The 27,679-nt window shown below is 35.8% G+C and overlaps 1 protein-coding gene across 1 annotated transcript in view; it reads right to left on the bottom strand.

The window, feature by feature from the left end:
* The window catches only part of TMPRSS11A (transmembrane serine protease 11A), a 54,166-nt gene that overhangs the window by 13,660 nt on the left and 12,827 nt on the right, over positions 1-27,679 (bottom strand). Inside the window, exons 2-7 of the mRNA XM_058722397.1 lie at positions 26,349-26,470; positions 23,717-23,835; positions 9,011-9,078; positions 6,916-7,076; positions 3,846-3,884; positions 1,739-1,910 (exon numbers count right to left, since the gene is read on the bottom strand). Coding sequence (XP_058578380.1) covers positions 1,739-1,910; positions 3,846-3,884; positions 6,916-7,076; positions 9,011-9,078; positions 23,717-23,835; positions 26,349-26,470 — 681 coding nt within the window. The remainder of the gene's footprint in view (positions 1-1,738; positions 1,911-3,845; positions 3,885-6,915; positions 7,077-9,010; positions 9,079-23,716; positions 23,836-26,348; positions 26,471-27,679) is intronic.

The following is a 27,679-nucleotide window of genomic DNA, read 5'->3' as shown; positions in this document are numbered from 1 at the left end:
CCATATATGACCCTGTAATTCACTACTGGGTATTTAGCCAAAGAAAACAAAAACACTAATTCAAAAAGATCTATGCACCCCAAATGAAAACTACAATGAGATATCACCTCACACCTGTTAGTATGGCTAAAATCAACAACATAAGCACCAGCAGGTGTTGGTGAGCTTGCCAAGAAAGGAGAACCCTCTTGCATTGTTGATGGGAATGCAAACTGGTGCAGCCACTCTGGAAAACAGTGTGGAGTTTCCTCAAAAAGTTAAAAATAGAACTACCTTATGATCCAGCAATCATACTACTAGATATTTACCAAAGGATACAAAAATATGAATTCAAAGGGACACATGTACCCTGATGTTTATAGCAGCATTATCTACAATAGCTAAATTATAGAAACAGCCCAAATGTCCATTGGCTGTTGAACGGACAAAGAGGATATAGTATATATGTAATGGGATATTACTTAGCCATTTCTTGCCAAAGAAATTTCAAGCCAATCTTGCCAATTTCCAAGCTAGTTTCAAGCCAAATCTTGCCATTTGCAGCAACATGGATGGAGCTAGAGACTATTTTTTTTTTAAGTAGGCTTCAAGCCCAGTGCAGAGCCCAGTGCTGGGCTTGAATTCATGACAATGATCTCAAGACCTAAGCTGAGATCAAGAGTCCAACGCTTAACCAACTGAGCCACCAGTCATCCCAGAGCTGGATGGTATTATGCTAAGTGAAATAAGTCAGAGAAGGACAAATACCATGTGATTTCACTCATCTGAAGGATTTAAGAAACAAAACAAATGAACAAAGGGAAAAAGAGAGAGGCAAACCAAGAAACAGACTCTTCACTATAGAGAACAAACTGATGGTTACCAGAGTGGAGGTGGGTGGAAGGATGTGCTTAAAAGGTGATGGAGATTAAGGAGTACACTTGTTGTGATGAGCTCTGGATGTGGTATGTAAGTGCTGAATCATTAAATTCTACAGTTAAAACTAATGTTACACTGTATGTGAACTAACAGGAATTTAAATAAAAACTTTAAAAGAAGAAACTAAAACAAAAAAGGTATATACACCCCTATGTTTTATTGCAACATTATTTACGATAGCCAGGATATGGAAGCAACTTAAGTGTCCACTGATAAATGAATAGATAAGAAAGATTTGATATATATTAATATATACATATATGTACATATATGTGTGTTTATATATATATGTGTGTGTGTGCATACATATATATGTGTGTGTATGTATATATATGTATATATATATATATATATATATATATGCATACATGGTGGTTGCCAGAGGGGAGAGGTATTGAGGGATGGAGAAAATATGGAATAAATAAGTCACAGGAATAAAAGCAAGCATAGGAAATATAGCCAATGGTATTATAATAGCATTGTATGGTGCCAGATGGTAGCTACATTTGTGGTAAGCATAGCATAATATAAAGAAGTTGAATCACCATGTTATACACCTGAAATTAATGTGACATTTGTGTCAACTATACTCCAAAAAAGCCACCAAAGCCTGTGAGGACATGACAAATGAATGCTAGGATAAGGACTACTACCCTCACTGACTTTGCAAATATGTATGCAACTATAACACATTAGAAAAAAGCCTGAAAGAAAATTTTCTCATTTACCTCGGTAATATTGGGGGACGTTGGTTATTAATCAGAACATAATACTCAGTTTTTTAGCAGTAGTGAGGGCCAACTTACAGTCAATAACTTACTTCTTAAAGCAGTGTGCTGCAGTGATTAGCCATGTATTACTAATCAAGGTGGCCCCACACTGATGTATGTTATTTCGCTGAAGGGAAGCTTGCCATGGCCAGGCAGCCTTGGCTGCAATGTCTCCAGACATTATTCTGTTGACTATTAATGGAACAACTCGTTTACCACAACCTGTAAGAGATAAAATCACTAAGTTATAAGAAATATCTCCATAGTCTTTGATTCAGAGTACCTAATAGAGTACTAGAATGCAATATTTGCATCTATCATTATGTAAACATGTACAATATTAACACCTATCCTCTGTGTTTCCTGATATGCTGATGTTTTGCTCATCCCTGCATTTATAGATGTGGATATATATATATATATTGCCTACTAAAGTTATGTTAAACTACAAAGGGTTGACATATCACAAAATTATGTTTCCTGAAGACTTATGGTATCAATTATCTAGATATCCTGGGAGCTCCTACTATAATTTTTGCTTCCCAGTTTCAGATGATCCAGTGTGTTACTTTGACACATTTTTACACAGTAAAAGTACAAGTTTTTATCTGTAGAACTCACCAGACAAGTAATTGCCCATTTGCTGAAACTCCTTCTCCCATACATTTTTCTGTATGACTAGTTCCTAAGGTGTGCATGGGTTAACATATAATGACCAGTTTCTTACTCTTCTGGGTGAAGAGTTCCGTGTTTCCACACAAACATCCCATTCACTATTGGTGGGACTAAATATGTACTCTATTATGTGCATCAGATCAGAGATTACTTTGCTGCTTAAGTTCCTAAGAATTAAGCCTGTTTAGAACATGGTACTAATAAGGAAAATATAGTAGATTCAATTCTTGTTCCAACTAATTGGGTATCACAAAAGAAAACTCATTTTACTTATACTGACTACACTCCATTGTGGCCAGTCATTGTAGAAATCTCCACCATTCTGCCATTACTCTAGTTTAGACAACCATTTTTCTCATCTGGAGGGTTGCAACAGCTTCCCAGCTCATCGCCCTGCCTCTAGTCCTGCTCTTCTAATCCATTCTCTATACTGAAATCTGAGTGAGTGACTTCCCGCTGCCCTCCAAATGAAATTGAAATGTTTCAGCATCATTCTGGTCCTTGATCACTATTAATCATATCCGTTTCCCATGCTCCCCACCCCCCATTCTATGTTCCAGTTACACTGACATTTTTCAATTACAATAAATGACCATGTTCCTGCTTTTCTAATGACATTTTTACATACTGCTCCCCCTGGCAAGGACACTCATCCCACTTGTCACTTGACTCATGGTCTCTCCTGTCTTACGGATCACTTTCTGACTCTATGAGACCAGGTTAAGCTGACTCTGTGATTGGCTCTCATAGCACTGTGCACTTTCTCTGTTGTAGCATTTATCACCCTATTTTAACATTTCCTGATTTATTTATATTTTCCCCTACCTTTGAACTCTTAATTTTAGAGGAGGGATCTTGTCTTATTCATAGTGGTATTCACTTTCTGGCACTAGGTAGATGTGAAAAAGATATTTGTTGAACGAATAAATGAATGAATGAATGAATGAATAGATACATATAGTTTGTTTGTAAGACACAGAAACAAATGCATGAATGCTTTTGCTCAAAGTCATCACCACTTTGATTAAATCTTTCAAAATTTAGGCCATAGTGATATGAAGGGAGTGAGTGGAGCTGGTGTCAATCATGAAAATGAACATAATAAGCACATTTTATAGCTCAGTCACGAATAATGGAGTCTATTTCCTCCCCATTTATCACTTTCTCATTATTTCCTTTCTCAACAGAAAGAACATTTCATAGCATTTTTAAAAATTAGAAAAGCAAGCCCATTTATTCCAAGCCAGAAATACATAGTTTATTCAAATTGCCCCCAAATTCCTACCATGTAAAATGTTTTTCTTGAACATGATGTAAAGATTGGTTTCAGAGCTAGAAAAAAAATACTTGTTTATTGTCCAATTGTTATTCTCTTCCAAAGAAAATGTGTGACATGGATGGGAAATTATGAGCTAATATTTGAAGATATTTTCTCTTCTGATGTGGAAATTGAACTTTTCTTAATAAGCTAACTAGACTTACATGCTTGGACAGTTAGCTTTCCTGTTGATGAGCTCATTGCTGAAAAACAAAAGAGAACATAGAATGATAATATGATATTCTCTCAGTTGGTCTCAATAACCAGAAATTACCAGAGGATATTGACTATGTATGGATTCTAGACAGTTGAACAAATATTCAGGAGAATGGCTACCCAATAAAACAGGATATGTATACAATTTTTATAGATATTTGTAGGCAACCTCTAATTAGGTGGGTAAATCCTCAAGCAGTGGGTGATTAAGGCACAAACAGTGGATGATTAAAATTCATAAATTGTGTTAATACAGAACAGTTGTTTTCTAATTGTGCAGGATAAAACCTCTTTGGATTTCATTTCAGGGGTGAAGTGAAATGGGGAAAGAGGCAGCAAGTAGACAAGATCTCCAGGCTCAAATCCAGCCTCAGTCAGAACAACTCTGCTTTTATTTCTTCTGTTTAAGCTTTCGCATAAGCATTTTTTTGGTCAAAGGGTTTAGGAATGAAAAAATAAACCACCCAAATAAACTATATTGAATAATACTTCTAAAACACAGTTTCTAAAGTATCAAAATGATTTTTTTTTCTGAAGAATAAACTTGTGTATTCTTATCCAACATCTGCTAAGTATTAGTAAAGACCAATTATTGGAGAGAATATAAAGTTAAATTCTGTCAATTTCCAACAGTTAGGATTCTGACAAAGGAAACATGAGCATTTAAATTGAAATCAGTGGAAGGTTATATGAAAACTGTGATGATTTTCAAGGTAAAAAGGCTTATGAGCAGAATGAGGATAAAGTATTTTATTTATTTCAACCAGTGAACATAACTAATTTTTACCAAAGAATTTTACTTTTCATGTGTAGGAGAGAAATAAACTAACACCTTAGACATGAGAGTGACCCTCTAACATACTTTGAGTTGAGAGTAATCTAGTAATTAGGGCTCTGCACGCTGTAAGTAACATCAGAGGAACTGGAGCACACATGAACCAAATGTGAACAGTGAGCTGCTCTTTCATAACTATGGTGTTTGAAATGCAAAGAAGTTGATTTTAGCTTTGCTTTGACACATTGCATCCCATAAAGGACCCACACCACATAGTTTTGTTTTTTCCTCAAAACAAAACAAAACAAAACAAAACAAAACAAAACACAGATTCTTGACAAATGGCAGATAATCTTGGGCTGCAGGGTTATTTCTAGACTTGGTTTAGAATTTTGGCAGTTTTCCATTCATTGGGAATCCCCCAGATTGAGTGTTCCTAGAGAGCAATGATTTTGCCTGTAAAAATTGCCTTGAGGATAATACTGAGCTTTTCACTAAATGGGTTTTCCTACGTGCTAGTAAACACTGATCCTTTTACATTTGGAAATTTTGAAACCATGAAGGTTCTGGCTTATTCTACTACTAATCACATGCATTGTGTACAAAGCACATGTGCAACTTACTAGCTTTCTAAGTGGTAATGGCCTATTTGTTGCATATGTTCTACTTTCTTATATATCCTCATGCTATTTCTATGGTTGTAAGAAGAACAAACATTATTAGTGCAATTTTACTGTTGAGAGAATGGAGGTAAAGTCATGGCCCAATTACTTGGGTGGTCTTGCAGTGACTCAGTGGGATCAAAATAGGTTCTCAATCAGCACACCCTGCCTTTTAATAATTTCTTAGTCATTAAAATAAACTATAGCACACAAACTGACCCTGTGAAAAAACAAAAAGTAGGCAACTGATAACCATTTCATGCTTCATTTCTGGTTTCAGATAGCTCAGGCTTTTAGATTTCTGCCAAATTAACTGGTTATTGGAAATTATAATTGTAACACATCATATAATTTATCAGAATTGCCACTATTTCACAACCTTGATTCATTTGTTTCCCCACCTAACAAAGAAGGTGGATTAAGCCCTTCCCTCCTGGGTTGGGAGAGGTCCCAGGCTTTATTCCCGGAGTAGCTGACTCTTTGTCACTTCAGCAGACTCTTGCCCATCCCATTCCCTCAGATTTTCACTTCCTGGTCAGGTTTCCTCTTGAAGAGTCAGCCAGACCCTTACAAGGGCAGGGCATCCTGTTTCACCTCTGATATTAATCACTTCCTTTGTGCTTCTCTTAAGTCTGGTGTCCATTGGAATTTGTAGGGGAAATTTGCACTTGTCTGCCAGAAGTAGGTGCTTGTGGAAGCAGCTTAATGTACAAGGGTGAACAGGTTTCTGTCTGGCTGGACTCCTCAGAGCCTTTAATATGCTAACGTAAGAGATGAATATCATAGACAGAATTTCTAAGATGTGTTTGACCACAGAACCCTTTTTATATAGAGTCTCTCAAGAAATTAGAGATCTAGACTTGAATCTTATATCATTTTAATTATTAGAGTCCTTACTTTTTTTATCTCTCTTTTATATCTATAAAAGATAAATTTGCCTATTTCATAAGAATATAGAAATTAGATGCTGCACATGAAGGGCATAGAGAAGGCCTTGATAAAGACTGATTTTCCTGTTCAGAGAAATGATAATGGTATAGTATAATGGTTCTAATGATTTTTTTCTAGCTCAGTGATTTTTAAAGCATCACTTAAAAGATGGCTTTAGTGGCTACAAAGTTGGTTTACCATATTCCCAAATGCCCATAGGAAAAAACAGAAACTTCATAACTTGACTATATACAGAAACTATCCATATTTTTAAAAGGCAACAAATGACCTCATGTTTTAGGAAGGTCCCACTTAGAAAAGTAGTTGTTGCTAAATGCTTGGTATTTTCACTTGCTTAGTCATGAAGGCAGTGGCTGAGTCAGATTAATTCTCTGCTAGTGGTAAGGTTTCCTTATTTTATGATGAGTACCAGTCAATACCTATAGGATAAACCACTTGACAACTAACTTCAGACATGTTTTCAACAGAGAAAAATAAAACCTTGAAATGTCATATTTTTAACTTGAAATTTTTTTCCATCTAAATTCTAGCTATTATTTGGAAAGGAAATAATGGCAAGTAAGGTTAAGATTAGACATAAAATGGACCTAATAGAAAACTTCACATACCACAGAAGGTGTACCTACTTACCATTAACTTGAACTGAGGAGGCATTTATTGACAAGGCTCTTGTGGTCCTTATCTTCTGATTTAAGATGCTATGGATTTTCTCCTTTATCATAGCTCTTTGCTCAGGAGAGGGGAACTGGAATATCATAATGATATCTACTTTCACACCATCTTCCTCTGGCCTACAACATACAAGAGAAAGGTATTTATTCCAAGAATACATTGGATATCATACTCTTTCCTATACTTAATGCTCCTAAATTATATCTTAATTGCTGCAAATGTCAAGGACTAATCCTCTCACATTGACATTCATCTGTATGTCACTCTCTGACCCAAGGTAATTTCATATGTTGTCTCTTCGAGTTTCCATTATGTTTTTTGTAAATTTCCCCCATTAATTTGAAGCCTTGTTATAGCAGTTGGGTAAGACTCAGATATCAGAAAATATTTTTCTCAGAATCATAAAGTCTGAGAATTGGAAGAAACTTTGGTGGTCTCTTTGGCCAATCGCTCATGTATCTGATACCTAAACCACCTCTACAGCATTCGTGATAAGTGGCCCTCTAATCCCAGTACAGTAATTAAAATGATGGGAAATTTACTTCCCTCAAGAGGCTATTTCTCTTTGGTCAGCTCTGATTTTAAGAGAGTTCTTCATTTTGAGTTGAAATATGTCTTCCTATATCTTCCATTACATTAAGCTTAGGTCTAGTTTGGGACGTATATAGAACCTTAATTTTCTCTTCCACATAAAGTATTTGAAGACAACAGCATTCTTGGTTTTGAGTCTTCCCTAGATTACACATGTCCAGTTATTTGAACTTTCTTCATATGAACAAGTTCAAGTCCCTTTACCTGTAGTATTCAGTTTTTCCTCTTAAATTAGGAAAGCCAAACAATTAAAGGTCTTTAAAAAATTGAAATCTATGTATTGATCTGTTATATCTCATATTTTTACACCTAAAAAGACCCAAGCTCTGAAAAGCACTATAGGCCTTATTGTCCCAAATCTTTTGACTAAAAAAAGAGGAAATCATATTGATTTTGAGGCTTTTTATATATTGTGGTCCATTTAGGCTCTAGAATGTGAAGATATAATAACCAGAATTTTATGTCCAATTGTCAAATGTATTCCCTCTTGAATCAAAGGGAAGACCTTGTTTACAAGGTGGAGTTTCTCTGGACACACACAGAAACTTACATAATGATAATGACTATAAATTCAAATGAGTTCACAAGACTGTAATAATATTGCTAGAATGGTATGGCAAATCAGAATTTGAAAATAGAGGATGTGAACTCTAGAAAATTTCAACAAATATGTGCTTTTTATCTCCTAAATATTATACAATTTATCCAATTAATATTGTAAAATTCTTCTGGAGGTCACTGGCTATTTAGTAAAGGTATAAGGAACGTGGAATAAGTCTTCCAATAAGGCATTAGTCTATTGGTGATAAAAGTGATTATTTCTTAATATAAATCTCTTTGAATATATACATTTTTAAGAAGATGAGTCATACAGGTCCATAGATTTGTATTTATTATGTGTGTGTTCTGCTACATGCTTTCCAAATAACACAATTGAAACCTCTGAGCTATTTCAGCAATTGATATGAACTTCCCCCTTCTACCATAACAAACAGAAAACTTATTAAAACAGGAACATCTTTTTGTTTGGGCATGCCTCCTGTTACTGGGACTTTGTTACAAGTAAAACTTATGATCCCATTATGTAGCCAACTTGGCCTTCTTATTTTTGAAATGACATGTCTGAAAGAAAGAACTTGGTGTATGCAGTGACATGCTGCTGGGTTTTCCCAAGGCCACAGGTTCTGTTAGTCCCAGACCTTATAATCAGCTCATGGGGTTTAAATCCTTGTTCTGTCACTTGGGGAACTTTGAATGTATCACTTAACCTCCCTGCATCTTAGTTTTTACATTTTAAAAATGGTGGCCAGCAGTATATCTCCAAACCACTGTAGAGATGCTATTCATGAGAAATCCTAGGCAAGAGCCAAGCTCACAGAGGCAACAATATGTGAGGAATTCCTATCTCCTTTGCCCTATGTCCCTCCAGGCTGTGACTCCACCTTTGCCCAAATATACATACGTCAGTCTCACTACTTGGTTCTTGATATAATGCTTGTTCAAGGCCGAATCTATAAATATCTCATCCACCTGTTATTACAAGACAGAAACTCTGTGTTAATATTTTATAGTAAGGATATCCCCCTGACTAAATGCTAAAACAATAAAAAGAAGTTTTAACATGAGTAATATTACTTAAACCAGTGGTTCTTAACTCTCACAGTGCAGCAGAATCATTGGCATTTTTTTCCTTAAAATTATAGATGCTCCCTTATCTCAGAGTCTTGGTTATAATTGATCTGGAGGGAATCTAGGCATTCATATTTTTAAAAATCTCCCCAGGTGATTCTAATGTGCTGACATAGATATCCAGAATAGAAGATATCTTCCTAAAATTATATAGAAGGTAAAATAAAAGATATAGAGCCAAGGTGGGACATCCAGGGAAACCTTGAGAGATGGTGGAGAGAACCTTGGTTGAGTACTGGGTTTGAAGCCTATCCTGCCGCTCATGAACTGAGCAACCTTGTAAGTTACCGAACCCAACCTGAGCCTCAGTTTCCAAACTGAGATATTGATATACTGCTCATAGGGTTATAAAGATTAAACACACACAAAAAATGCTAAGTATATTTTGGCAATGGACTTCTGGTGGTTCCCTAGCCCCCATCCTGGTGTTTCAGGTCTCAGATTTCTTTGTAGGTCTTTGGTGGAAAGTATAAAGAGGCATTAGGGATGTGGGAGAGCCAACGATTTTTTAATTGTTTTTGATTGTGGGCCCTAGGGTAAATCAGAGAGGAATAAAGAGTAAGATGGTGTTGAAGATTTAGATTAGAGTTTTATCACTCATTTCATATCACGAAGGAAGAAGAAGATAAGCCTTATTGCACAGAATTTTAATTGCCTGATCTGTCATCATGTGGCTGTGGCTTAGCACACCTGGATACTGGATTGCAATATCTCCTGGTGACCACTTGGTGGCAACAGTGTCATCTAAATTTGAGCATTCCATTTCACGTTTGATGAATGTGATGAGCCAAATGTGTAAAAACAATGTCCCAAATCCCTAAGGCGCAAGAAGACCAACTCTCATTTTGAAAAACACAAATATAAATAGAAAAATAAATGGAAATAAATGGAATAAATGGAAAAAATAAATGGAATAAATGGAAAGCTGTTTCAGAGATCAAGGAACAAGTCATGACTTCCTTAGCACTATCAGGCATTCACAAGTGCTTACCTGGGAAACAAAGTACTCCTAATCGCTTTTAACCCTTACAATAATGGTATGGAATAAAAATTATTTTGATTCTTAGTTTATTTGAAGAGGAAGCTGACACTTGAAGACATATAAATTTCACTGGCATCAGGTGGATAATAAACTGGGACTTAAGTTTAGATCTTCTACTTGTAGTTTCATCTCTTGTTATCAATCACACAGCCTCCTTGATAAATATGATGTACATGTTGCTTCAGGTTCTTTCACAGAACCCATAACAATAAGTTATAAAATAAACAGTTGGTTGATTTAAAGTATAACATTTAGGGGCGCCTGGGTGGCTCAGTTGGTTAAGCGGCGGACTTCGGCTCAGGTCATGATCTCGCGGTCCGTGAGTTTGAGCCCGGCGTCGGGCTCTGTGCTGATAGCTCAGAGCCTGGAGCCTGTTTCGGATTCTGTGTCTCCCTTTCTCTGACCCTCCCCCATTCATGCTCTGTCTCTCTCTGTCTCAAAAATAAATAAACGTTAAAAAAAATTAAAAAAAAAAGTATAACATTTATCAAGCTATAATTGGTAATGTATTTATAAACCTGAAGATCAAAGGCAATATTTAGAAATTTTAAAAAAATGCCAGTATCCAAAATATACATTTATTTGTATTTACATAAGAAAAGCTTAAATGGACTGAGGAAATGTGCGGTTCATATGCTAGAAATGGAACTCTTTAAATTTAATTTCTTTTTTTGTTACACAACACATAGCTAGTCTTTTACTCAGTATCTGGGGGGAGATCCAAAAGCAAAGAAAAGGTAAAAACAAAACAAAACAACAACAACAAAAACAGGGAGAGGAGTGTCAAGTAGTAAAAGGAAGAAACGCAAATAGCAGTTGCGTATTTATAGAAGTTTGATTTGTAATTATCCTCTGAAATTCCACCCACAATTGTTCTGCTGGCTGTTCATAACTTGTTGGTGAAGATATTGGATTAAGTTTTTGGCTTTAGATGACATCATTCATCTGGCCACATGCCTGCTGAGAAGAATATCTGCACCCAGCATCAATTCCATCTTTGGTTTAAGTGACTTTAGTAATCATAGAAATAAAGAAGTTTTCTTCTTTCTAATACAAATTCAAACCCTGCCCCTATAAAGCCTCTTTGATTAGCCTGGGGTGATCCTGGTAGCCTGAGGAAAACACTTTGAGAAATACTAGGGCACAGGGACTGGCTAAATGGGTTTCTACCAAAAAGGGATTTTCAGCAGGGGAAAATCAGGGAAAACATGAACATAAACTTTATTGCTGAGTGGATTTTACATATGAACTAGCTTTCTTAGACCCTAAAATAATGATTAATCTTTCCTAGAAGATAAGGCTTGCCTCATAAGAAACATTCTGCCAATAATTTGGCATTCTAAATTTGTAGAAGTTTCAAAGGACGCTTTTTTTTTTAACTGCGTGCCAGTTTGTTATAAATTTATTATTCACAGAAGCTAATAGAGATAGTGATTAATAAGTTTATCCCACCTCCCTTCTGGGGGCATTGGCAGAGTCTGATAGTTGGGATTAGTCTCTTAGTTTAACAGAGACCCTCCCCCTTTCAGGCTAGTACCTTGTTATGCTTGATGATTTTGTAATGCTGGAAGTTGCACTGAGATTAAGTTCTAAAAGGGCAATTGAAGGTTAGTTGGGTGTTTAATAAAAGAGTGAGGGAGAGGCTGTTAACTCCAACACACAGCCTCGCCCAACCATTCAGCTCTCATTCCGGAAAGAACCCTGTTTACACATGTCGCCAGCCTTTCACTGTCAGATGCTCCCCAACTGGGCTCCTCTCAGCAGTCTTGGTAGTAGGAGGTGTTTCAGGGTTGACGCTGTAAACTTCAGATAGATATGCCACTGAAGATTGGCCAATGGAATATAAAAGCAGTTTCTTCCACTGTCACAGCAGAAGAGCCCTGAGAATTAAAGGACTCACCAATGTGCCATGAAGAAAACTTCAGATCCTGTTGCTTTCTCCTAATTACAATAAGATCAGCACACAAAGAACAGTATAAGAGATGCTTTAGAAAAACAACACTTGTTTTGCCTTAAATAAGTCTTAATTGAGATTGCCTTGCTACAAGGGCTGAACTCTAAGTACAAAGAGTAAAGCACAATTCATTTGGGCCTCTGGTTACAGAGTCAGATATTCAAGGACTTCCCCTTCTGCCCATTTTCCATCCTGTCCAGTCTTCAACCATGTGTACCTGTCAGCCCTGGCCCTTGTTTCCTTTATACTTGCCCTTCTCAGGCTATTCCTTGAAACTATAGCACCCTCCCCCATTCTGCTGGCTCTGCTTTTCTGAATCATATCTCTCCTTCAATGTCTATTTCAGATAATACCTTCTTTGTGGTTATTCCTTGAAGCTTCTTTGTGGTTATTCCTTAATCTTTCCTCTTTCTGTTGTGATTTTTCTAATCCATCTTATACTTACTACTATTCCCTTAATATAGTTATTTATGCAAATATATTATCTCCTTTATTCAACTGCAAACCCTTTATGTTAAGTGTGGTGATTGATCTTTTCTCGTTCCATACTATGTAGAAATGTAGCATGTTTTTGTTGAATGAATGAATGAAAAAAAATGAGAATTTATCAGAAAGACTTGCAATCACCAGGAAACTTGCAAGAGTTTTTAATGAGCTTTTCATCAGATTTAGATCAATGCTTCTGGAGAAAAAAGCAAATTGACTATGAATTACTGATGGGAAGTCTTTCGCCTTATGGACATTTTCAGGTAATTTCATTGCTTGTGGAAAGCTCCTCCCAGGTGAGACTACAATAGATATTATAGTAGGAATAGTCATCACTGTTGTGGATCACCTATGCAGCAAGCACAAACTCCACTGTATTTATGAGCTCCTTTGCTTTTTTCCTCAACCCTCTGAGGTGAATACTATTATTATCTGCATTACAGAGATGAGGAAGTGACTTGCCCAAGGTGAAAAAGTAATGAGCCAGTTGACCTTGGGATGAGCACACAAGTGTGTTTTTAGTAAAAGCCCCTATTGGGGCATTTGGGCAGCTCACGATTAAGCATCTAACTTTGGCTGAGGTCATGATCTTGTGGTTCATGGGTTGAACCCACGATGATCTTGAACCCATGATCTTGTGGTTCGTTGGGGTGTGTGCTAACAATGTGGAGCCTGCTTGGGATTCTCTCTCTCCCTTTCTGTCTCTCTGCTGTCCCGACACTTGCACACGCTCTCTTTCTCTCTCTCAAACTAAATAAGTAAACTTAAAATAAATAAATAAATAAATAAATAAATAAATAAATAAGTAAATAAATAAATAAATAAATAAAACTCCTACTCACTGATGTGTAGCAGGCAGCATGTAAGAGATCAAGAAACTGTTATATCCCCCTCCAAAGGCAGTCTGTTTTCTTTGTCCTTTAAAATTAGGACTATAATCTTTATAGTTCTTATTGCAATTTTTAAAAGTTCTATCTATTTAAAACTCTAGATCTTTGGTACAACCCAAGAATCAAAAAGTCAGCTATGAATAATTTTTCTAAACCTATGTATGGCATGGCCAACCTGAGCAGTGATGGTATCTACAGGATTCTGAAGCTTTGGTGGCTTTCTGGGTATCATGTCACTTTGTGTTCACAAAAATCCTTTAAAAAAAAACCAAAACCTCCCACAGCTGTGAACCCAGTGCTGTGTCTATTAGAGATGGCAGTTGGATCCTGTGTAATAAGGGTGTGTGACTGGAGTACTATGGAAGTATGATTACTTTAAACCATGAGGTAATAGTATCAGCAAATGGATTGTGACATTATAGGATATTATCAAAGTTATTTATTTGACTATACTGGTCCTTCCTCAGTGTTTCCTTGTAGACTGTCAGAAAGAAACAGATGGACATCTCTGACTGTTTAATCACACATAGTAAGTAGCAATATATTGGATAACCTTACCCCAAATTGGTTTGTATTCCTGAGATTGAGAGGCAAAGTAAATTCAAGAAATTAAAATGTTTGCAATGAAGGGTGATAAAGGATAAATTATTAACTTTCAGTATACCACAAAACCTTAGATCTCTAAATTACCATTTTAGAAGAGGAAAATATGTAATTTGTGTGTATTTAAAGTTGCACCAAAGATAGTTAAACCAGAATGCCTGAGGCAAGGAAAGGTCATTTCTTTAGAAGGTTCCTGTCCTCTCCAGGTGTGTTGTCTTTGAAATCTCTAAATTTGATTAATCTGTGAGAAAGAGAGGATATGAATCATTACTCTTAGACTCTTGTACAGTTCCTGAATGATGAGCCATCATCTAAATAGATTATCCAGTAGAGTGAAGACTGTGCTATATTCATAACTTTATCAGGAAATTTTGAGATGGTTCATATTGCTTCCTTTCTCAAAAAAACTTCTCTCAGAAAACAACCATCCACATTTTCCCTCCAGTCATAGATTATTTATGCTAAATAAATATATGCTTATATTTCCATCCACCTCCTTCCCATATTATAGTTGTTTTTCTGTTGTCTTCCTCCTCAAAAACTGGTACAAACAAGAAACCATAAGCCAAAACTAGTAACAAGAGACAAAGAATGTCATTATATAATGATAAAGGAGTCAATTCATCAAGAAGATAGAACCATTATAAATATTGTACCTAACATCAGAGTACCTAAATAAATTAAGCAAAAACTGACAGATCTGAAGAGAGAAATAGACAATAATACAATAATAATAGAGGACTTTAATATCCCATTTTTAGCAGTGGATAGATCATCCAGACAGAAAATCAACAAGTAACCCTTGGACCTAACCATTTTTTACATCAAATGGACTTAACAGATATATAAACAACAATCCACCCAACAAGAGAATACACATTCTTCTCAAGCACACACAGAACATTCTTTAGGGTAGATCATCATAGGGTACAAAACAAATCTTAGCAAATATTTAAGAAGATTGAAATGATACTATCTTCTGTGACCACAATGGTATGAAACTAGAAGTTAAGAACTGAGGAAAGCTACAAAATTCACAAATATGTGGAAATTAAGCAATGCACTTCTCAACAACCAATGAGTTGGAGAAATCAAAAGAAAAATAAAAAAAATATCTTGAAGCGAGTGAAAATGCAAACGCATACCAAAACTATGGGATGCTGCAAAAGAGCTCTAAGATAGAAGTCCATAGTGATATGCCTACATTAAGAATAAAAGATGTTAAATAAACAATCTAACTACACACCTCAAGCAACTAGAAAAAGAAGGAAAAACTATTGTTCACCTGAAACTAATATACCACTATGTTAACTCAACTGGAATTAAAACTTAAAGAAAGAAGTAGAAGAAAAAACTAGCATTAGCAGAAGGAAGGAAATAACAAAGATCAGAGTGGAAATAAATGAGATAGAGACTAAAAGACAGAAAAGATTAAAAAAACCTAAGAGTTGTTTTTTTGAAAAGTTAAAGAAAATTGACAAAACCTTTGGCAAACTAAGGAAAAAAAAGAAGACTCAAATAAAATCAGAAAATGAAAGAATATTACAAATGATGCTACAAAAATACAGAAGATCATAAGGGATGACTGTGAAAATTTATATACTAACAAATTGGATAACCTGGAATAAACGGTTAAATTCTTGGAAATATACAACCTACCAAGACTAAATCATGTAGAAATTAAAAATGTGAATACATCAGTAAGGAGTAAGGAGGTTGAATCAGTAATCAAAACCCTTCAATACAGAAAAACCCAGGACCATATGGTTTCACTAATGAATTCTACCAAACATTTAAAAAAGAATTAACACCAATTCTTCCCAAAATATTCCAAAAAATTGAAGAGGAATGACCACTCCCACATTCATTTTACAAGGTAAACATTATCCTCATACCAAAGCCAGATAAGGACACTATAAGAAAACTACAGGCTACCTCTGGAAAACAGTATGGAGGTTCCTCAAAAAACTAAAAATAGAACTACCCTACTACCTAGCAATTGCACTACTAGGCATTTATCCACGGGATATAGGTGTGCTGTTTTGAAGGGACACATGCACCCCAGTGTTTATAGCAGCACTATCAACAATAGCCAAAGTATGGAAAGAGCCCAAGTGTCCATCGATGGATGAATGGATAAAGAAGATGTGGTGTATACACACACACACATACACACACACACACACACACACACACACACACACACACACAATGGAGTATTTCTCGGCAATCAAAAAGAATGAAATCTTACCATTTGTAACTACGTGGATGGAACTGGAGGGTATTATGCTAAGTGAAGTTAGAGAAAGACACAAATCATATGACTTCACTCCTATGAGGACTTTAAGAGACAAAACAGATGAACATAAGGGAAGGGAAACAAAAATAATATAAAAACAGGGAGGGGGACAAAACAGAAGAGACTCATAAATATGGAGAAAAAACTGAGGGTTACTGGAGGGGTTGTGGGAGAGGGGATAGGCTAAATGGGTAAGGGGCACTAAGGAATCTACTCCTGAAATCATTGTTGCACTATATGCTAACTAATTTGCATATAAATTTTAAAAAATAAATTAAATTAAAAAATTTAAAAAAACAACTATAGGCTAAAATCTCTGATGAACATAGATGCAAAAATTCTCAACAAAATTAGTGAATCAAATTCAACAACATATTAAAAGGATCACACACTATGATCAAGCAGTATTTATTCCTGATGTGTAAGGATGCTTCAACATACACAAATCAATAAATGTAATACACACATTAATAGAATGAAAGATAAAGATCACATGATTATCTCAATAGATGCAGAAAGATCATTTGACAAATGAAACACCCTTTCATGATAAAAACGTTCAGCAAGTTGTAAATAGAAAGAACATACCTCAGTATAATAAAGGCCATCTATGGCAAGTCCACAGATTATACAATATACCTCAGGGAAATGTTGAAATCTTCCTAAGATCAGGAACAAGATATCTAGGATGCCCACTCTCACCACTCCTATTCAACATGGTAGTGAAGTTCTAGCCAAAGCAATCAAGCAGGAAAAAGAAAGAAAAGGTATCTAAATCAAAAAGGAATAAATTGTCTTTATTTGCAGATATATGATTTTATATAGAGAAAATCCTAAAGATTCCCACAAAAAAGCAGATAAGTAATCAATGAATTCAGTAAAGTTGCAAGATACAAAATCATACAGAAAATGGCTGCATTTCTATATATTAACAATGAAATATCTGAAAAAGAAAGTAAATAATTCCATTCACAGCAGCATCAAAAATTATAAAATACTTAGGAATAAATTTAACCAAGGAAGTGAAAACTGTAACACTTCGATGCAGGAAATCAAAGAAGACAAAAATAAATGAAAGATATTCCATGTTCGTGGATTGGAAAAATTAATGTTGTTAAAATGCGTATACTACCCAAAGCATCTATAGAACAATGCACTCTCTATTAAAATTGTAGTGGCATTTCTCACAGAAATAGAAAAAAATCCTAAAATTTGTATGGAGCCACAAAAGACCCTGAGTAGCCAAATAGTCTTGAGAAAGAAGAACAAAGCCACTTCTTGATTTCACTTCCTGATTTCAAAGTCTAATACAAAGTTATAATAATCAAAACAGCATGGTATTGACATAAAAAGGCACATGGAACAATGGAAAGGAATCAAGAGCCCAGAAATAAATGCTCACATATATGACCAGCTAATATTTAATAAGGCAGCCAAGAATACTCAATGGAGAAAGGATAATCTCTTCAATACATAGTGTTGGAAAACTGGATAACCACATGCAGAAGAATGAAATAGGGCCCCTTTACTCCTTCTCAAAAATAATTCAAAATTAAAGATTAAACTGAAAATAATTAAATTAAAAATTCATTCAAAATTAAAGATTAAAGATTTAAACATGAGGCCTGAAACCATAAAACTTCTAGAAGAAAATAGAGCAAAATGTTTCTTGACATTGGTTGGGGGCAACAAATATTTGAATATGATTCCAAAAGCATAAGCAACAAAAGCAAAAATTGCTAAGTGGAACTCCATCAAACTATAAAGCTTCTGCACATCAAAGGAAGTCATCAACAAAATGAAAAGGCAACCTGTGGAATGGGAGAAAATATTTGCAAATCATACATCTGATAAAGGGTTAATATCCAAACTATATAAAGAACTTATACAACTCAAAAAAATCTGATTAAAAATGGGTATAAGATCTGTATAGACATTTCTCCACAGAAGACATAGCAAAATAGTCAACAGGTACATGAATAGGGGCTTAACATCACTAATAATCAGGGAATGCAAATTAAAACCCAATGAGATATCATCTCACACCTTTTGGAATGGCTATCATCAAAAAGACAAGAGATAACAAGTGTTGGAGAGGATGCAACTCTTTTGAAGAATGTGCACTCTTTTGAAGAATGTAAATTGGTACAACCACTGTCATAAATAGTATAGAGGTTTCTCAAAAAATTAAAAGTAGAACTATAATATGCCCCAGTAATCATACTTCTGGGTATATATCCAAAGGAAATGAAAGCAAGCATACAGAAGAGATATTTGTACTCCCATGTTCATTGCATCATTATTCACAGTAGTTAAGATATGTAAACAACCTGAGTGCCTGTCAATTGATAAATGAATAAAGAAGATGTGATGTTGTGTGTGTGTGTGTGTGTGTGTGTATGTGTGTGTATGTATATATTTATGTATATATATATATACACACAATCATACAATACAATAATATGTCATATATATGTATATATACATATGGAATATTATTCAACCATGAGAAAGAAGGAAATCCTGCTATTTAGGACAACATGAATGGACCTTGAGGGCATCATGCTAAGTGAAATAAATCAAAGACAAATACTGTATGATATCACTTATATGTGGAGTCTAAAAAGATGAATTCACAGAAACAGAATAGAATGGTGGTTACCAAGGCTGAGGGGGAGGGGTGGGAGAAGCAGGGAGATGTTGATCAAAGGGTACAAACTTCCAATTATAAGATGAATACGTTCTAGGGATCTAATGTACAGCACAGTGATTATAGATAATAATACTGAATGCTGCTTGAATGTTGCTAACAGTATAAGATCTGAAATGTTCTCACCACAAAAAAATAGTAATTATGTGACATGATGGAAGTGTTACAGTGATAATCATTTTGCAATACATCAAATCAACATGCTTTACACTGTAAACTGACACAATGTTATCTGTAAATTGTGTTTCAATAAAGCTGGACCAAAAACTGAACAGGAAAGTGAGGATACTATGGAGGAGGACACACTTTTATAACAAGTAAATCCAATGTGTTGCTTAAATTACCTAGCACAGCATATGGGATTTATAATCTTTATAAATTTAAATATTAAATGGGAGAAGAATTGACACAGAGTTGAGCTTCCTATATTAGCTGAGTTTCTTCCTGACAAGTTGAACAATTTAGTGGAAAAGCACATATTCAAATTACCTATATGGCTTCAAATCTCCCGTCTGTCATTTACTGGCTATGGACCTTAACTTCAGAGGTTTAGTTCCCTTATCCCTAAAGTGTGGATAATAATGCCTCCTTTGCAGTGTTACATTGCAGATTAGACATGAAATATACAACAATTATCTTTTTCTTCCAGGATTCAAATTAAGGTAGAGGTGTTACACATCTTCCCTTTTAAACATGCCTAATCTTTAATTTCAAAATAAATGTAGGTCTGTGTTCTCAGGAAAGGACTTGGCCATACTCTCCATTCAATTTTTCTAACCTCTGAACATGAAGTTTCTTGATAATGTCTGCTTAGTTTTTTCTTAAATCTTCCAAATCCAGTATCTTCTCTCCAGGCATAGGGCCACAATCCTACACCAAGCATGGAGCATCTTTTACTTCTTTTACCTTCTGCAAATCCAAACTTTAGGACTAATACTTTTGCTAAGTTTAAATTTATCTCGACTAATTTTTCTCAGTAGAAACACTTCCTGCTTCAGTGTTGATCAGAGCCCAATCTCTCACTTTTGTTTTCTAATTCCTTTAGAGTGTTTCTAACTAGTTTATCTCTGCATCTCTTTCTGTTTCCAAGCTCCTTTTTTTCTACAGTTCTAGAGACATAGCATTAAGGATATTTGGAGGATCATTTTAAGCCCCTTTCTGGTGTCCCTGAGTACTCCTTGGGCACAGGGGGAGTGGTTTTTTATGGGGAGACATCCCTAAGAAAATTCCCAACTGTTCCCATTTTTAATGAGACGATGGTCACTGGCCTATGTTGACAGTGTAATTGAAATAGACTAATGTACTGGGGATAATTACTTGATTTCTGGAATTTTGTGCCATAGTAGGTGGGAAGTAAAGTCACACAGATTATTCTTATGGATGACAGAAGTTTATTAAGAATATGTAATCATTTACTAGCTACATTTGCTAGCTCTATGATCTTGAGTAAATTAACTTTTCTGTACCTTGATTTTCTCATCTGTAAAATTGTGATAGTAATTGTAGTTACCTCATAAAGTTGTTTTTGAGGATTAACTAAAATACATGTAAGGTGCTTTAGCGTAGTGCTTGGCACTCAGTACATGCTAGCTATTGTTATGGAATTGCAAGGTTATGACTTTCACATCTGTAATGAGCCTGTAATTTAAAAGTATTTCTTGATATTTCTGAAATATGTTTCTTCAAATGAAGTACTACATCAGACAGTGATCCTACCTGAACTTATAATAATGAAGAAAGTGACCTACCTATTTGGAAGTGTCATGAATTACTGGTGTCTGGTTACTGAAGTCTTTTTAGCAGTATCTGAGCATGAGCTCATTTTACTTTTGCATCTCCATTTGCATTCAAATCAGTAAATCCCAAATTATGAGGAAGAGCAGGACCTGCAACCTGTCTTTCTTGGCTGTCTAATTAGCACCCATATAGGGCAGAGAGAAGAATCTGGTTTCATTCATTGGGATTCAGCAACAATAAACAGGAGTGGCAGGATGAGGCATGAACCATTCACATACTTCTTCTGAAGGTAACTGGGTGGTGAGTGGAGGAAAAAGGACACTTGTTTCATTTAAACAAGGCTAAATAATACAAAGCCTTTCCTGACCATGGGAAACCTAGCTGAATTTCCTTTTCTTTGAAGTTCTTCTGCCCTTATGGTCCTCAGCATACAATTTAGTCCTTAATTATGTCATGGTGTTCAGTTTCATGCTCATTACTCTCATATCTCCAAAGAGATATGAAGCAATTTGAGGAGATAGATCATGTTTCCTTTTCTGCAAGATTCATGTGTGAAGAAATGTAAAGAGCTGAACAACCATGCCATTGGGAGGAAAGATCGTTTAGTTAAATTGGCAAAACTTATTTGGAGAATACAACCTGGGTTCCTACCTAACATCACACGCAAAGGTGGACTTTAGATACATTGAAGGCTTAATATAAAAGGTAAAATTTTGAACTTAATAGAAGAAAATAAAGTAAAATATTTTTATGACTTGAAAGAGGGAATACCTTCTTAAGAAAACTTTAAAAACACAAACATAAGACAAAATTGATGAAGATCATCATTTCAAAATTATGGATTTCTATTTCATGAAGGACAACATGGTCCAAATTAATAGAAGATAGAATGGATGATTATAATTTCCTCAACCAGCAAACTGTTCATATCTAGAAAATATAAGGAACTTCTAGAAAATAACACTAATAAAACAAAATAACTCTAACAGAAAAACAGGTAAAGGATAGGTACAAGCAATTTATAAAAATGAAAACTCGATAAAGGATAGGTACAAGCAATTTATAAAAATGAAAACTCGAAAGGCTAACAAGCATATTTAATAATGCACAAACTCAGTAATTGAAAAAATGTAAATTAAATCACAAAAAGACATAACTTATTGCCTATTAGGCTGGCAGAAGTCAGCAAGCCAAATAATACCAAGTGTTGGCAAAGATGTGGGGACATAGGAATCCTTATGCACTGCAGATGGGCGTGTACACTGGTTCAGCCATTCTGAAGAGCAATCCACACTAATTAGTTAAATTAAGTGGGTACACACCCAGTGACCCAGTAATTCTGCTCACAGAAGAACTTGCACAGGTCTATAGGGGACAAGTAGGAGGCTATTTGGTGCAGCATTTCTTGGGATGATAGGTAGGAGGTAAAATATGGCAAAACACACTATAAACCATTTTGTAGTAGCCAATAGCAGTGAATTATGTGTACATTTAGCAACATGGACAGAGCTTTAAAAAAGTTCTGAGTAAAAAAGCATGAAACAAAAAGTGATGCCGTGGACTGAATATTTGTCTCCTGCCCCCAAATTCATATGTTGAAACACTAACCCTCAATGTAATGGTGTTAGGAGGTGGGGCCTTTGAGAGGTGATTAGGTCATGAGTGGGGTTGGTGGTGCCCTTATAATGAGACCCAGAGAACTTTTTAGGTCTGTTCTCCACTATGTGTGTATACACTGAGAAGTCTGCAGTCTGCAACCTGAGAGAGGGTCCTTATCAGAATCTGACCTGGCTGTTCCCTGACCTCAGACCTCCAGCCTCCAGAACTTTGAGAAATCAACATCTGATATTACAAGCCACTCAGTATCTGGTAGTTTGATGTAGTGGCCCAAAATGACTAAGATGAATGATTTATAACACAAAGAATAAATTAAAAGCATGTGCACACAAAACAACAAAATACATTTTTACAAGAATGAATACAAACAAAAGAATACATGTGACACAAAGAAGGGTTGCCTGCTGAGGGAGGTGAATGGGAGTACGTTTTGTGAAAAAATGAGAGTAATAAATAATGACAGCCAGCGAAGGGCCTTGCATGTGCTCATGATTGTAATCTGTCATTACCTATCTCAGTCTTTGCACATGAAGCTCCTTCACTCTGAGAAATACATGATTTATTGAAATTTAAAAGTCCACTTTCAAACACAGTATTACTATCATAAATGCACTCTGCATTTGTTCACTTCCATTTATGGATTTTTATTATTTTATTTATTTTTATTATTTATTTATTTATTTTTTTTTTTAGAGAGAGAGAGAGAGCAAGGAAGAGAGAGGGGCAAAGGGAGAAAGAGAGAAAATCTTAAGTAGGCTCCAGGCTCAGTGCAGAGCCCAACATGCAGCTTGATACCATGACCTTGGGACCATGACTTGAGCTGAAATCAACAGTTAGACACTTAACCAACTGAGCCACCTAGATGCCCCAATTCTCTTACCTTTAGATAAGGTGGTTGAGCCACAAAGGGTGGTTTATCAGAATCACTGTTTATTAGGATGGAGATTTCCTTGTTCCCCCATCCCTGCCAACCCATCCCATTAGACACTGATTCAGTGCGTCTGGAATGGGGCCTAGGAATTTTCAAGGTGATTTAATGCAAGTGGTCTGAAAATAGTCTTTTGAGAAATATTCAAGGAAATGATCCACAAATCTCTTCCTTCAACATTGTTTTAAAACAGAAAGAATACATCTGACTTACCAAATTCTCACTCATCTCCTTTAAGTCCTTAAGGTTGTATGTATTGTTTTGTCTAGAATTTCTATTGACTTGTAGATCTGAAATTTTAAATGTTCCATGATAATACTCCGTTTTCTGTCCTGTGATAAAAAGGAAAAGTAGGAAATTACATGATTAGATTTCAGGATCTAAGGCACAGATATAATGGCGTTAGTATAGAGTCTTGAATTATTATTGAGACTTTTTTCTAATTTAGTTTCTTAATAAATATAATGAAGATAATTAATTTTTATGTTAATAATAACTGGAATTTATTGAGTGTCTACTATATTGCCAAACACTGTTCTGGGCACTTTACATGTATTAATTCATTTGGTTCTCACTCTAGCTCCCTGAGATTGGTGTCACCTCCATTTCACAGGTGAAGAAAGTGTGGCACAGAGGTGTTAAGTAACTTGCTCTATGCGATACAACTAGTGAGTTGGTCTGAGTTTAAACCTAGAGAGACTAGCTCTAAAGCTGAAACATTTAATTCCTATATTAGGTCTTGCTGAGGTAAAATGTATACCACCTTATACTCTGCTAAAAGTAGATGTATATGAACATCCTTGTGAATTTTGATTTATAATGGGAGAGCCAGGCAAAGTAAGAAAGACAGGAAAAGAAAGGGAACAAACTGTCAGAGGTGGGAGATAAGAACAGTGTGTAAGTGGGGTGAATCAGTCAGATCTCTGCTTGGCTGCTGGGAAAGATAAGAAAACAGAGCAGTGGGGGCTCCTAAGAAATCTAGTAATCTTAGGAGTCTGGCCTTCTGGGGGTGGGGGGCAAGAAATTTACGAAGAGTTAATTTTTTTTTTACATTTATTTATTTTTGAGAGACAGAGACAGAGCGTGAGCAGGGGAGGGGTAGAGGGAGAAGGAGACAGAATCTGAAGCAGGCTCCAGGCTCTGAGCTGTTAGCACACAGCCCAAGGCAGGGCTCAAACCCATGAACCATGAGATCGCGACCTGAGCTGAAGTCGATGCTTAACTGACTAAGCCACCCAGGCGACCCTACAAAGAGTTGAAAATAGAAAAACGGAGCAGCCACAGAATAGCATCTCTCCTTAGGGAGCCTGGCCTAGGAAGGACACAGTGGGCACAATGGGTTTCCCAGCTATGGACCTAGGAAAGAGAGAGGGATCTCAGAATGGTACATCTTATAGGTGGTACGTTTCTGGGCTTTGTAGTGCTTTTTTTTGGTCCCCCTGATACTCATCGGCACAATCCATATTATTATCAAACATTATACTCCTAGTAAAGGGGCTCGTATGCAGTCAAATGAAATGACCTGAGAATCTTTTGCCATTAGCATAAACTACAGGCTGGGTTGTTACAAAAAGCCCAGAAGTGTGTTCTTAAAACCTTTAATGATCATGATAGAGTCTTCACCCGCCCCCCCCCCCCCCACCGCCCCAAGTCTGAGGAAGATGACAATAGGTGAGGCCATTCAAGTAAGAAGCCTGAGGTAGTTGTTGTATCAAACACATCTGTGTGAGTGACCCTGTGGAGATTTGTCAACAAATGTTAATGCTTTGCAGTCTGTGCAGAGAAAGATGATATTTAAAAAGAATTCTGAAATCCATTATTTGTGTGATTATAAATATATCAGGCAATTAAAAAATATGTGAATATCATTTAGGAAAGGATAAAATTTTCTCTAAAAATAAGTAACAATATTTGTCATATTTATAGTTTACCAATTATTTCAAAATTCATTATTTTGTTGGACATGTATTTTTCTTTGGCCCTTGAAATGTTGGTGGACATAATGATGAGTAAATGAGTCAGTTTTAATAGCTAATATAATAACTAATTTATCATAGTTTCTCACTTGAATGGTTAGAGTTGTTTATTATGATTACCAGTAGATTTAAGTTGCTACTTTTTTTAGTTTTTAAATCTTTTTAGAGTGAGAGAAAGTGTGTGAGTGGGGGATAGGGGCAGAGAGAGAAGGAGAATCTTTTTTAAAAATTTTTTTAAGTATTTGTTTTTGAGAGAGAGAGAGAGAGAGAGAGAGAGAGACGGAGCATAAACAGGGGAGTGTCAGAGAGAGAGGGAGACACAGAATCCAAAACAGACTCCAGGCTGTGAGCTGTCAGCACAGAGCCTGATGCAGGGCTCTAATCCATGAACTGTGAGATCATGACTTGAGCTAAAGTCAGACACATAACCGACTGAGTCACCCAGCTGCCCCAAGAGGGGAGAATCTTAAGCAGGCTCCACGCTCAGCACAGAGCTCAACGTGGGGTTTGATCCCATGACCCTGGGAAATCAGGAGTCAGCTGCTCAACCTACTGAGCCACTCAGGCGCCTCTTTCAGTTACCATTTTTGATCGTCTGTGTAGTCTTAAAAGAATATTAGCTTGTGAGCTCCAAGGAGATAGGAAACTGGTCTGCTTTACATAATGTTGTACCTTGAGTCATCCAGAAAAGTACTCATATACAATAGGCATTCAATAATTATTTTTATAAAATGACTGAAAAAAATTAAATTCTAAATGCTGGTAAAAGCACAAAAATGCTTTTAGATAAAATTACATTTACATATATACAAATGAAAGTTTGCAGAAAAATGAAATCAAGCTGAGTGAAATTCACAATCTTTACCTACCAGAGACTAACAAGTGGGCCAGAATACCAATGGTCACTGCCACCACTGTCAGTAATAACACAATGAGAAGAGCAATCATCCATGGTTTCAAACTTCTGCTCTGGGTGCCAAATCCTACTGTCCTGTAAAAAGGAAAACTCAGCAGGTTACTCTTACACTGTAACAGTTACAAGCTTTCTGGTTGTCCTTTGGATAACAGCAAGTTTCTTTGGTCTACCTTTTCCAGCAAGAATACATTTGTCTTGGATATGCATCAAGGTTATCTTGGGGTGAATGGACGTATTAAGAAGATCAGGATCTGGGAATGTACAATATTACTTGTGGTTTCTATTTCTAGAGGCACTGGCTCTCTGTGCTGTCAGTCCTGACATCTCTTATCAACAATAGTGCTAACGACATTGTGTCAAGTATTTGTTTGTATGTATATTAATCTAAATTTGTGAACTCCTCAATGAGCTACACTGGTATTGTTCATCTTTTTATCATTAAGATTTAATAAGGTGCCTGGTAAAGAGTAGGAATTTTACAAATCCATAAAAGGAAGATATTATGCCAGCTTTATATATGAAATAACAGAGGCTGAGAGAGAGGACACTTGATTAGAGTCAAATGGTTTAAAAAGGTCCTGGTCTTCTAACTCATTTTGTAGTCTCCTTCTCTACAACTTGCCATTATAATCAACTTTATTTACCTCTTTCATTAGAATTTAGCTTTGGGTGTGTGTGTGTTGCTAAACCAACCTCTTTGGGGACGGAAGGTATTTTTCCTTTACAAGATTTAGTCCAATGCTTTGCACTGAGTGTAATTTTATTTTTTATATTATTTATTTCATTAATTTTTTAAGTTTATTTATTTATTTTGAGGTATACAGAGTGTGAGTGAGAGAGAGAAAGAGCAAATCCCAAGCAGGCTCCACACTATCAGCATAGAGCCTGATGTGAAGCTCCATTTCACAAACAATGAGTCATGGCCTGAACTGAAATTAAAAGTCAGATGCTTAACTGACAGAGTCACCCAGGCGCCCCTGCACTGAGTGTAATTTTAATAAATATTGGTTGATTTACAATAAATTTTTCTTTTGAATATAGACACATTTTATATGTAAATGAAAGCATAAAAGATACAAGTCATATGGACCTAAATAATTAAGAAGATAATAGCTTTGGCATAAGCAATACATTTACCCAATAAACCTAGTGGAGCTTGAGAGGCTTGAATTCTGTTGGGTATAGAAAATATTGACAATGTATGCATTGGCTGATTAAAAAGAATCTAGATAGCTGGCTGTGGAGAGGCAGTGTGTCTTCCAATGGACAAGAATTAAGGTGCCA

The sequence above is a fragment of the Neofelis nebulosa genome, chromosome 3 (assembly GCF_028018385.1).
Source record: "Neofelis nebulosa isolate mNeoNeb1 chromosome 3, mNeoNeb1.pri, whole genome shotgun sequence".
In the NCBI taxonomy this organism is placed as follows: domain Eukaryota; kingdom Metazoa; phylum Chordata; class Mammalia; order Carnivora; family Felidae; genus Neofelis; species Neofelis nebulosa.
This window is presented reverse-complemented; position numbering and strand designations above follow the sequence as displayed.